Source organism: Sinocyclocheilus anshuiensis, unplaced genomic scaffold, assembly GCF_001515605.1.
Source record: "Sinocyclocheilus anshuiensis isolate Anshui unplaced genomic scaffold, SAMN03320099.WGS_v1.1 scaffold1581, whole genome shotgun sequence".
NCBI lineage: Eukaryota > Metazoa > Chordata > Actinopteri > Cypriniformes > Cyprinidae > Sinocyclocheilus > Sinocyclocheilus anshuiensis.
Genome location: NW_015540988.1, coordinates 108,961 through 122,317, shown reverse-complemented (window position 1 = coordinate 122,317; position 13,357 = coordinate 108,961). Strand labels below are relative to the sequence as shown.

General features: G+C 36.2%; 2 protein-coding genes across 2 annotated transcripts in view; both read right to left on the bottom strand.

Moving 5' to 3' along the window:
* Positions 1-1,818, bottom strand: part of LOC107690146 (flocculation protein FLO11-like) — a 6,644-nt gene extending 4,826 nt beyond the window's left edge. Inside the window, exon 1 of the mRNA XM_016488380.1 lies at positions 1,308-1,818. The gene's annotated coding sequence lies outside the window, so the exon portion shown is untranslated. The remainder of the gene's footprint in view (positions 1-1,307) is intronic.
* A 2,468-nt stretch (positions 1,819-4,286) lies between these two features.
* LOC107690192 (probable G-protein coupled receptor 151) lies at positions 4,287-5,485 on the bottom strand. The gene has a single exon (XM_016488444.1). The coding sequence runs from the start codon at positions 5,463-5,465 to the stop codon at positions 4,287-4,289; it is 1,179 nt and encodes a 392-aa protein (XP_016343930.1). The 5' UTR covers positions 5,466-5,485.
* Between the last annotated feature and the right edge of the window lie 7,872 nt (positions 5,486-13,357).

Below are 13,357 nucleotides of genomic sequence, written 5' to 3'. Positions count from 1 at the left end.
TATATAATTTATTTATTTTGTTTGTTTGTTTGTACAGATGTTTATACTGCACAATTCATAAAATTACATTTTAAGCATTTAAAAACAAACATTTAGGCCTACATTTTCTATTATGAGAATTATAAATTCAGTCGTGTATTCAAACTAAATATTCATGCCCCCTAAAGCCAGCTCAACCAAACAAGCTCAAAAATTCAGCCCACAGTCTTACCTTAGACAGGATTGACAAAGCAGACATAGTTGTGTCTGCTTTGTTGTGACATAGATGTCACACAAACATCACCTGCATCTGTGCCACATAACTACACATGTAAAGCATTAACAAATCACAGCACATCTAGTCTTCAATCTCATAGTGAAAAGGAGGACCCAAAAAATCATCAGAGACTGTTTTTAGTCTGAATCTTAGTCTGTTTTCACTTAAACAGCTCAGAAATTATAATCTGTTGTCAGATTCAATGACAGTACTGCTCTTCTGAACTAAGGCACTGCAGGTTAATCCATAGTTCACGTCCCTTAAAGGTCAAACATGAAATAGTTTAACTGGAGCAGAGTTATTATCTGTCATCTTGAATGATAACAGACATAAGGGTTCATTTACTGTCCTAAGCCACACTTAACTAGACAGGTAGGCAGGTGCTGTCCTTCCTCAGAGCTAATGTGCAGCCAGCCAAGTCCGCGACTATTCACAGTTTCTAATAAATTATTATAGGGTTTAAAGCTCGAGGTTAAGGTCACAATGGCAGTCTGCTTAACTGGCTTATGTTCAAGGAAACTGGCAAACCTGCTCTCATGTGGAATGTCCTCTAAACGACCGCACCATTTCCCTGTAAAATCTTAAAGGAAACATTGTCAAGTACTTTGAGGTGACCAGGAAGCACCTACCTGTCTTGATATACAGCATATACTTTAAAGTATGTTCTACATGTGCCTGGCGTAAATGATGAAGAGTAACGACAAAGAGCAAACGTTGAATCCCATGCTAAAGTGATTACGAAGAGATCAGCGAAATTTTATAACCGATATTTGAGCATGATTTTTCAAGTCGATTTACCAGGAAAAATAGGCCGCAGGAGTCACAAACATACAAAAAGCGCATACAAACGTCTTCAAATTATTAAAGTTTGCATTTATGTAACACGTATTTTCAAGAGATTGTCCGTCTGTTTGTAAGTGAAATCGTCACTTAAATTTGCTGGTTCGCGAGCTTTATGCAAGACAGACATTAATACACGAAACGCAAGTACAGTATAATGTACGCACAAAACAACTAACACTGTAGAAATATGAAGTGTATTTGAACTTACCCTTTAGAGGAAGGTCAGTCTGTGAGTTCCTTCGCAGATTGAACCACTAAGTTTCGATATGCGCGTTTAAAGCACAACCCTCCCCAGCCATCACACGCTGTTTGTCTTTTTCATTGGATCTCGGAACTGTGTATCAACTTGTTACAATATTACGCCACTGAATTCTCATATTTCCGTGTTGCAAAACTGATTTTGGAATCGTATCGTCTTGCAATAGGACACGTTTAAAAACCATAACCATTATTATTTGTATCATTTTCTTGGCAGGTGCAGCGGGCGTAGGGGACAAACTATGATGTCGAAAATAAACTAAAATTATCCTAGGTCAGGTAGACTTTGAAATGCATGGTTACCTATTTAATTATACAGCTGTTAAAGGTATGGCAGTTGTAAAAACCGATAAAGACGCCACTGAAAGCTGATAAACTCTGAGGGAGGGATATGCTACATACTGAATGTGCCATAGGCTACTTAAATTCATTTTATGGGTCTAATCCGCCGTTTTTGTGGCCCGATGATGTTGCCACCATGAAAAATATAAATATTAAAATAAAATAAAAAATATTAAATGTGTACAAATCTTGTGTCCAATTTCAACAGTAACTATAGAATTGATTTTCAAATTTTCTGTAAAGTTAGCATGTAGCATGCATGAGTGTGAGTTGGGCGGTGTGCACACTGCGCAGACGCGCTTTCTCAGACATGCGCATTATATACTTGCACATCTGCAGTAATGACAGAAAGAAGTGATGTCTACTCCCAAAAATAAATTCTTTAGTAGTTTGCGTTACTAACCTAAACAAAACCCCACATAGAGTGATCATCTGGGAAAGTAAAGGCTTTGAGCCGTTTACAATATTAATACACTGGAAATATTCCCAGCAAATGTGTTTCGCTTTATTCTTGTTTTACTAAGATGTCCTTGTATTGAGTTAACAGCCTGTTTTGCAAACACATATTAGCCTTATTAACAAAAAATAACTACTATAAAATTTACTGTGCTGCCCCGATGGATCCTATTTTGTGCCCCGAGCTTTCTAAAATTGAATAGCTACACGGAAAAGGAGATATTTTGTTAAGTCATCTAAAGCAAAAAAAAGAGAAAGAGGGTGCAGCAGAGTAATAATAACATATTTGATTATTTATGTTGAAGGAACTGTTGATCCTTGGCTATATGCAATTGCCCTCATCTCATGTGTATGTATCAATGGCCAATTCACCAAGTCACCCCAGTGTATATTTCTCTAAATGGCCAGTAGATGGCCCTGTTTGTTCAGAGTGGAGTTGTAATCCCATTTTTTTTCACTATCTTGTCTCTATCCCATCCACCTCAAATCCCACGGTGATTGCATCTTTCACTCTCTTCACGGGTAATGGCTATTATACTATAAAATACATAATATGAGCATATCTCCTAAGGCTACAGCCAATCTCTTGTGTTTGTGTGTATATGGGCCACTGAAAGCAGAATACTATACATGATAAATCACCGGCTTTATGTTTAGCTCAAACATAGTAAATACAATACTGCACTTTTTAAACCCATTCCTTTTCATACTCTCTGAGTCTAAAGTAAATAGCTACCTAATATTGAGTGTATAAATAATTGTAAATTTTATAATTGTAAATACTTTTGGCAAAGACATTGTGAATGTACTAGATTAGTGGCATCATGTGCTTATGTCATAGAGACTTGCTATGCAAACAAAAAAATCTGCCAAGTAGTGCTTTCAAATGATTAATCGCGATTAATCACGTCCAAAATAAAAGTTTTTGTTTACATAATATATGTGTGTGTACTGTGTATATTTATTATGCATATGTAAATACACACATACAGTATATATTTTAAAAATATTTACGTTTATATTTAAATTCATATCATTTATCTAGAAATATTTTATATATAAACATAACAGTTTTTGTTTACATAATATATGTGTGTGTACTGTGTATATTTATTATGCTTTTATTTTATTATTAAACTTTTATTTTGGATGCGATTAATCACGATTAATCGTTTGACACCACTACTGCCAAGCTGCTATAAGTAATAGATAGCTGTACAAGGTATGTTTAGCTTAGTTAATTGACCCTAATTGACAAGCTCCTAAGTAAAAATGTACATATGCATTTGCTTGTGAATTCCAATCTCATTTGTGGATATTATTCATTGCTGGCCTATATATTGCATGCATGTCACAGTATGTTCAAATGTCAGAGGGTATTTTGTAGTAACCAAGCAGGCTTTTAGTTGAAAGAACAGTGATCTTTTAAAAGCACCTCTTGCAAAAAGCACCTAAAGCTAATCATTCATTCGGCACTAATAGAGCCTACACTAAAATAGCATCCACTGTGCGCTCTTGACCAACAATATAGCATGCTCACGTGGTTTTTGTGAACCATGGTCCTTCCTTCAATCTCTAATCTTTTGATACCACATACAAATAAAGACATATATTAAATATATAGTATAATAGTTTGTATATATATATAGTAAAAAAATGCAAAGCTTGCAATCATATTTCTATGAAACATTTTTAAACAAACCACATTCAAAATGTTTTGAAATATTAGCACCTACATTCTAGGTTGCATTTGAAATCAACCAAAAAGGGACTACAAAATACACATTTTTCAAGCGTATTTTTATTGTTTACATATACTTAAAACATTTCTTAGTGAAACAGATTCTGAGTCAGAACATACATTATTTAAATATACAACAGACAAAACAGAAGCAGAAATAGTGAAATTAAGATTATTTACTTCATAAAAAAGAAAAGTAACCTTTTTGGCCTTGTGCAACTACGCAGGGCAATCAGAAAAGGTTTTCATATTCAATACATACATTTAGTCAATACATGACTGCACAGTTTATTACAAGCTTGGACCAGCTTAGATTCAGCTATCATTCTCCAAAATACAGCTAGCATCTTAAACTGGATTTTCCAGCACAGATATAACAGAGGTCAAAGGTTAGAGTTCAACGTTGCTTTGATTCAGTCGTTCCCATGGTAACGGGTCATTATCCTCTGTGACTGTAGTGTTTCGCCGTTCGCTCCAAAAGTGCTCGAGATCTGGAAGAGTTTGACAGGATGCATCTGAATGCCTCTCTATTATGGTCACACATCCTCGCTCATCCAACACCCTCATAACCACTGTGCGCATCTCATTTCCGTTCCCCTCAAGTTTTAGTCTGTGTTTATCACGTCGACAAGCCAACAGTGAACACAGATTGCTAAGACTTTCTCTGAGGGGCACATGCATGGTCAGAAGAATGGCGGGAAAGAACATGCTGCTCAAGTAAGCGCACACCTGAGCAAAAATCAGCAAACCGACTGACGGTTTGCAGCTTTCGCTGGATCTATGGCGCATCCACACCCAAGAAACCCACTCGGGAAGCGTCATCAGCGTGTTCAGGGCGATGACGCATAAATACATCAACGAATTCTCATATTGACGTGCTAGAAAAGACTCCTCGTGGGAACTCGGTTTGATGAGGAAGATGGTCCTGATGTGGCACACGGCAGAGAGGATGATGGGAAGAACGTAGATGCCCAATGGTAGCATCTTACTGAAAACTCGCATTGCATCTTGGGAGTGAAAAGTTAATTCGGATACACACAGACTGATATTTCTCTCTTCTTTTAACCTGGAAAAAACGATATCAGGAACTGGAAACACGAGCGCAACCGTCCATATGATCATTAAGGTGATCACAACATTTTTCTGACGAAAATTTGACTGCTCCTCGGGATGACTGTAAAAGTTGTGACGTGCTTGACTCGTAGCTAACAGTGTAAATGCTTTTACCGCCAAACAGCTGTGCTGAATCCACTCTGTAGTTCTGCAAGCCAGTAGTCCGAGTGTCCAAGTGCGCTTGTAGTATGTGACCGCGCGCGCCGGAGCGCACACAGAGAGTATCATCAAGTCAGTTGCGCTCAAGTTGGCCAGCATCACATTAGCCTCGGATGCGCTCTGGCTGGCGAAAACGTAGATTAGTACCACAAGCACCAAAACATTCCCACCGATCCCAAGTCCACTGATTGTGCTGAGAATAGCTGGTACGATTATTTTAGTATCTTCCCCTTCTAACTGTTGAATGCCACCATCAAAACTCACTAATGTGCTGTTCACTGCCATGTCGAACTCCATGAGAAGCAATCCAGTGGGAACTACTCTGATGTGGATGCACTTTGCTGTGCTGAATTCCCTTAGTTGCACACGCTTGATTGCAGATATTTTAAGAGATGCCATTCAGTGTCGTCAAGCATCAACGTCATCGTAGCTGAAGGGAAACAAACCCAGATTTGTCTATTGTGCATTTGAAGCATATAATGGCGTCTCCCTATTTCTTCACAGCACCGCTTGAATGAAGTAAACAAGCAACAACTACAGTTGGAAAAAGCTTCTTCTCCTACTTCTTCTGGATTGTGTTTTGCTATAGTCCAAATGGTGACATTAATCATAAATACAAAATATGTGAGATAACCTTTCAGATAGTTATCAAAACATATATAGGTCTCATTGTGAACTTCTCCACTTACAATAGATCACCAAAAAATGATAATCTGCTCAAATTTGCTCACCCTCAGGCCATCCAAGATATTGAGGTGGTGCATTTAAATTTGAGGATGACTTCCGTACGTTTGTCCAAGTTCACATTGTTGCACTTACATTTTTTATGTGATCTGTTCAAAGGAATAAAAAAAAAAACAAAGCTAAAATGATTGCCTCAGGCCATCCAAGATGTAGATGAGTTTGTTTATTCATCAGAACAGATTTGGAGAAATTTAGCATTACATCACTTACTCACCAATGGATCCTCTGCAGTGAATGGGTGCCGTGAGAATGAGAGTCCAAACAGCTGAGAAAAATATCACAATAATCCATAAGTAATCCACATGACTCCAGTCCATCAGTAAAGTCTTGTAAAGTGATTACAGTGATTAGTCTTGTAAAGTGATAACAAATCTATCATTAAGGTATTTTAACTTTAAATTTAGACTGTGCCAAAATATGTGTTCATAATCCATAATAATGCTTCTTCCAGTGAAAAAGGCCATCCCCTGTTGTCCTCTAAATCCATCAACATGTTTGTTTAGAACAGTTTTGGACTGTCTTGGCTTGTAAATGGTGCGTGGTATGTGCACATTTGTCTCCAGATTCACATGAGATGACTTTTTCTCTGGAAAACGCAATATTATGAATAAAAGACTCTTATTTTAGCCGGAAGCAAGTTTTATGTTAAAAACGTCTTGACGATGTTTCTTACAAACATGCAGCTTGTTGCGTCACAAGATGTTAATTGATGGACTAGAGTCGTGTGGATTACTGTGATGTTTTTCTCAGCTGTTTGGGCTCTTATTCTGACGGCACCCATTCACAGCAGAGGATCCATTGGTGACTCTGGTGAGCAACTGATGTAATTCTAAATTTCTTCAAATCTGATGAAGAAACAAACTCATCTAAATTTTGGATGGCCTGAGGATGAGTAAACGTTAAGCAAAATTTCATTTTTGGGTGAACTATTCCTTAAAAGACTTATTAATAAATTGATTAATTATTAAGAATGATTAATAAATATTTATACTGTTAAGTTAGGGGAAACTTAAAACTATTTAATTTAAAGATAAAATAAAAAAAGTGCCTTGTTAGTACACCTATATGTTTATTTTATTAGTACATTAATATGTTTATTCTGTCTGTATTCAAGCATCTCGTGGCTCAGAGACCCTGTAGTCACTCTCTCTCAGACCTGCTTTTTTTTCTGGGCCAGTGTGTATATGTGATTTCTTCTTGTTGTGACATAGTGCCCTTGGCTTGGCTCTCGCAATTTCTAACAACAAAGAAAGAGCAAAAAAATGTATGCTTAATGTGCGCAGGTCAGCCGAAGCGGTTATTTTTATTTCTCTTGGAGAATTTCCCGGACGGTGAAAGTAATGTTTTTACTTGAGGGATCAACTTTTATAGAAGATGTGGCATTCACACACACAATCTTGTTTTCTCTCTCTGCTGTCAGTCAGTGCTTTTAGACGCATGTATTGCATGCCCCTGGGTCATTAGAAATCTCTTAATAACACTCTTTGACATAAACAATGTGAAAAATCAGGGCAGCATATTCGATGGAGTGAAAGTAATATTAACTGATTTAAATGGCACTTTTCTCACTTGTCTTACGTTAAAGGTGATCTATAACCGGGGACTGAACTTCCAACATTTGCAACAGAATGCTACCATCCCAAAATTGAATTAGTAGTAATGTTTACAATAACTAAAATGGTTCAGGGTTTGAATAAAATAAATCTGAAGTGGCATGTAAACTCACTTGAAAATGGCGAATGACCCTGGCTTTTAGCTTTAGAATATAGTATAGTTAGTATTACCATTTTATTTTTTACTTGTATTGTCAAATAGAATCACAAATTTCATATAGCTAAACAATAACTCAGACTGTGAAGTATTATTATTATTATTATTTTGTAATTCTGTAATGTATTAGATTTTATGTGTTTGGGGGTATTTTTCAATGTCTATATGTTTTTACAACTAAATGTTTCATTATTTTCTCTAAAAGATTAACAAATAAACAATTAAGTCATTTTTTTAGATAACGATGTGAATAAACAAATTATTATGCAATTTGAAAATCATGTTCTATATAATTACGTAACATTTTGCAACAGTTCAATAAATATCAAATTACACAAACTAAATACCAATACATCAGTAACAAGTAAAATGACACAAAACTATTAATTAATTTGCGAATGTACAGTATAAAATCTCAATTTTCCATGGTCTGAATGAAAAAAAAAAGTAATATATATGTTTATCCGAAAGAGGGCAGCAAAGTCCATAAAGCTAAATACCATAACTACGTAAAAAATAAAATACTTATTACTATAATACAACGTAATTATAAGAGAGACTATGTTGTGAAAATTATTTTGGATAGTTACATGAAGGGGTCATTGTCTTCTGACAGAGATCCCCAGCTTTTAATGTTAATATGATGGCTCTGAGTCAAGTTGTTTCACACACAAGTGAATGTTCTTGGAACATTAATATTCAGTCCAGAAGTAGCTATAAGCTCACGGCGTTTTTTCCATATCCTAGCGACATTGTCTAGCAACAGAACACTTAAAATTACTTAAAAGACACTTTTATTTTATTTTATTTTTTAAATTATTTTTTATATATAAAGGGGCGTCAAACTCGGCTTCAAAGCCAATTTTGTTCCAAGCCTGGTCCAATACACCTGCACACCTATTTTTCAAGCAATTCAGAAAGGCTCGACTGGATCAGGTATGTTTAATTAGAGTTGAAGCCAAATTCTGCAGGACTTTGGTCATGCAGCAGCTGAGTTTAACACCCCTGCTTTAAACTTTACACACGCGCAGACAGAGTAAGTGGGACACTGTGGAAAGTGGGACGCCATACGCGCGGAAATAGCATAATTTTTCATCTTCATTCACGCGCATATACTTTTATGCATAGCATTCGCGCGTTAATCTCCTCGGTTATCTTGTGGTGTATAATAAAAAGCGCTTATCCCGCGCTCTGGCCGCAGGGCGGGTTTTCTCCCACAAATAAACTATTCGGCACATAACCCGGACGTTATTGAAAAAAACAGAAATTGACTGAAATGAAAAAGGAGAAAAGTTAAATGAAATGAAGAGTTCAATTGGGAAGAGATGAAGAATAAATAGAAGTCATTGTAGATAACGCATACACCATTTGCTCATCTATTTAACATTCATTGAATTGAATAATCCGACCTTATTATCGTAAATAACCTGCATATTTACTATGAATATGCTAATGCATGTTTGCTGCAAGCAGTCTATGGCGTAATATAATATATGCATATAGATTCACAACATCGGTTGCAGCTCTATAGAGAGAAACTGATTTGTAAGGAGCAGAGTAGGCCTATCCTTTGTCTTCAGCCATCTTCTGATTGCCTCTGTTCTAGCCATTTCTAGATGCTCGCCGGAGGCCAGGCAAGTTACATTTCAATCAGCAGATTCACTGGAAAGTCATTACCCCAAACACCATGCTGAAAGGCATGCCGTCATTAGCCCAACTCGGCGCTCATTAATTGGCTGTCGCTTTGCATACGAACGGCGCTTGGGCCCTCGGCCAAACGCCCGTTTTATCTTTCTCTTTTAAGGAAATATAATAGACAATTTATCCTTAATCTAAAGCTAGAAATATTAACAAGTTAAATGTCATTTCCTGCGCTCCATTGTGTTAATCCTCTCCTGTTGCTTTCTGCCCTTAAGCACTCTGCAAGCGTTTCCTGAATGTTCTCTGATTGTTGCTTTACACGCCCCCTATATAAAAACAGAGGCTTTTCTGTGAACCATGCGATTTATGCTGATATTTATATTTTTTCCCTTCCATATTAGCCTAATAATATAATATAATAGCACCCTCACACTGAGGAATATTGAGAAATATGCTGTAGTAAAGCACAGGCACTTAAACTTTATAGTTTGTTTATTTACGCATAATGGCAAGAAAATGAACAGGATGCCAAACAGTGTGGAACCTAAAAGGATAGAAATAGATCTTAAGTTTGCCATCATGATTGTCAGTTATTTTATTGTGTTTACAGGGTGTCAACTTAGAATTCTGTTTGAATATCATTTGAAATTCTTATGTAAAGGAAAGGAATGTTTTAGAATGAGGCGAACCAACTTCACAAGCACAAAACATCACGTTGCTAATGCTTGATTGTGTTGGTCCTGTAGATTTCCTAACAAAAATGTCACTTCCTGGAAGATGGTGAGGCCTGGAAAATTATGGTGTTTGGTGTTCGGGAAGGGGACGCCACGAGAAGGGTCATTCCAGAATGACGTTGTTTTTCATTATTCCTTTCGCCAAGTGTGTTCCAAACATCTACATTATGAGACACAATTGCCCCCGTTCTCTTCAGAGTTCCCACTTCAATGACTCTGGCCTTCAGAGTGAATAGGACAAGGGATGCTCACTTCTGTCAGGACCACTATCGTCAAAGATGATTGACAATTAGCATACAGTTTGGATTGGCGGTATGGTTCTGTACTGGGCAAGAACTCCCTGCGCCTCCATGCAGCCTAGCATGGATGAGAGCAGGGAGAGCAGCAATAACCCCCCAGGGTAAACAGAACAGAACTAACATAAATGTATTGCAGATACTGTTAAAGTTCAATAATTTTATGTACACATTTTAGAATTAGTCTGATTCAAGGAGAATCAGAAGGCTGAATCCTGACTGACAGAGGAGGAGTTGGGGATGGAGGAGAGTAATTAGCTATTGAGCAATGCAAAAACTGCTGATAATACTGAGGGACCTTATATATGAATTCTTAGATAGGTATCGTAGTCCCATAGGTAGATGGGGATCAGCTGAAGGTCAGCTGATGCGAGCTTGACTAACGTGACCTGCCAGAACTAACGCTACGCTTGATTTCTGAAAGGAACTGTTGAGGAATTAACTTTTGTTTATTAAAATGACGGATGGTAAATAGAGCACACAGGAAAAACCTATAAAATAATTACTAATTATATCAAACTTTCCAAGAAAATACTTCCTTTGAAACATTTTGATTAGAGAATGGAAAAAAAACACAGAGAATATATCTTAATAAATTGTCAGTTTTTTATGTTGCAAATTACATTCCATGCAATGATGCAACATATCAAAATCCATGCACTTAAACCGAAGAAACAATTCAGAATTTACCTCTATGGTCACTTCATTGTGCTAAAATCAAACTAACTAATATGATTTTCATCTTTATAACTGTGAGATATTTTATCCAATATATTGTCCACAATAATGTATATTATGGTACTACTACATAACAGCCCATTTTTGTTTAATGAATGTTCATTTTTGATTATAATCGCAAAAAGACTCTTAATAACAGTAACATTTTCTCTGTGGTCATGAGATTATGCTCAGTTAAAAATCGAAGGCCGTGGATAGATAGGTTAATGACGTTTAGCTTTCATACCGCTAGCAGATGCATCACTACCGACCTGTTTGAGCACAAATCAATCAGCAGTCAAGGGCAAAGACCAAAACAACGGCAGACCCACAATTCACTCAGATTAAGAAAGCAGAGTTTAAAACAGTGATGCCAGACGAGCATGTTCATAAATGAACTAAAATCCTTTTGATTAATGCACAGAGAGTTTTGACACAGTGTGGGGGCTCGCGGAGATGATGGCCTCCCACTAAACAAATGACACACCTAAACCTGCAGACGCCTTTTTGTTTCCAATTATCTCCTGTTATACTCAGTCATCTTACACATAAATGCACACAGATGGCCAGGAGGATCACAATTTATGATGTTTGTGGGGATATGCCACCCATGATCATGACCACAGACCTGGTGACCTTTGACCTGTCACCTCTAACCTGCTCAAATGTGTCTGCTCATTGTGGTGTCCAATCACAATAGACCTCAAGATCAAACCCAAGTGTCTATTTGCCTTGTCTAAGCTTTTAGATAAACACTGAAGATCACTGACAGATTGGACCATTATGATTCAAACACGGACCCTCATTCAAACTCCACAGCACAGTTAGCTCAAAAACCCAAAGCAAATTCAGTCTCTAATCTTTCTTTTTGCTTTTCAAAAGATAATTCGTGATTGAAATTAAGTGAGCTATTCTAAAGGGACATCTGTCATAGAATGATACAGAGATACTTGGAAAAGTGTGCATAAATATGCCTTGTGCATATTTGTTGTTTTTTCTTTTTATTCTCAATATTGAAGGCCATTATTTGCATTAAATCCGCTTTCTTTCTTTGGTGTTTACAATCTGCTGTTGTTTTAAAATTTGAATGTGGTTTTAAGATTTTGAACACTGTAGTGGGTCACAGGTGGCCTGTCTTGGGGTCAACTTTGTAAATGTAACTTGTAACTATATACGTATGTAACATTTTAGTTTAAATCTCAGATTAAAACATCTGTTCAAATGATCTATTTTTATATAATTGAGAAACGTGTTTTAGGTTACCCTTGTATTATTTTTATTTTATTTTCATGTAAATCTATGCTTTTGTTTTTTGTGTAATTGTTGTTTTTATACTGTAACGTGTCCTTGAGTGTTGATTAAAATTTATTATTATTATTGATTTATAGTTATTGTGTTTTATGTATTATAATTTTTCACATATTCAAACATGTACTTTTTCAGTGCTGAACCAGATCTGGAGTCTACACATTTTTTATTTGAAAACCTACCAGTGGAGGACAATGTGACTGAATAACATGTTTTAATATTGATAGAGGACGCACTCTGCATCTAACTGACAAACCGAGTGTGCAAAGACATATTTATGAGGGTCTGTGATTTAAAGTAGTTTAAACAGGAGTCATTTGTTGTATGGTGCATGCAAAAAATAATAATTTGGCTAAGTAAGACTACATATGTGGACATGCTGGGAGATTTTTAAATTAGTTTTAACAAAATTACCATGTAAACTCAACTCAAAGCCTTGTGTAGCATAAACCAACTTGAAATTAGTAAACTAATAAATTTAAATGTCAAAACTGTTTTTCAAAATTAATCTCTTTCAGTTAGGCTAGTAACAGTGCACATTACGTAGGCCTATTGTAAATTTTCCTATAGGCCGATGTATGATGTTGAAAACTCTTTTAAATCGCAAAAGACCATGAAACTCTAACAAGTCTCCCTCTTTTCTAATCTCATCTCCAAAACACAAAATGACACCTTCAACATTTACTCTTCCCATCCAACGCAGGCTGGGAACTAACAATCCCCTGCCAAAATACAGTTAATGCCAACAAAAACTAGTCCAACACACATGCATTTAACTTCTATTTGTAAGTGGATTGCATGAAATCAAATTAAGTTGTGACAAAATGTACTGAATTGTGCTATCCACTGGCTACTCTAAAGCATACAAACATTAGGCTATTTGTTTTATTTAATTCCACCATCTTAAACACAGTAAAAGAAAAGGAGAAAAAACGTCTATGTATATATATATATATATATATATATATATATATATATT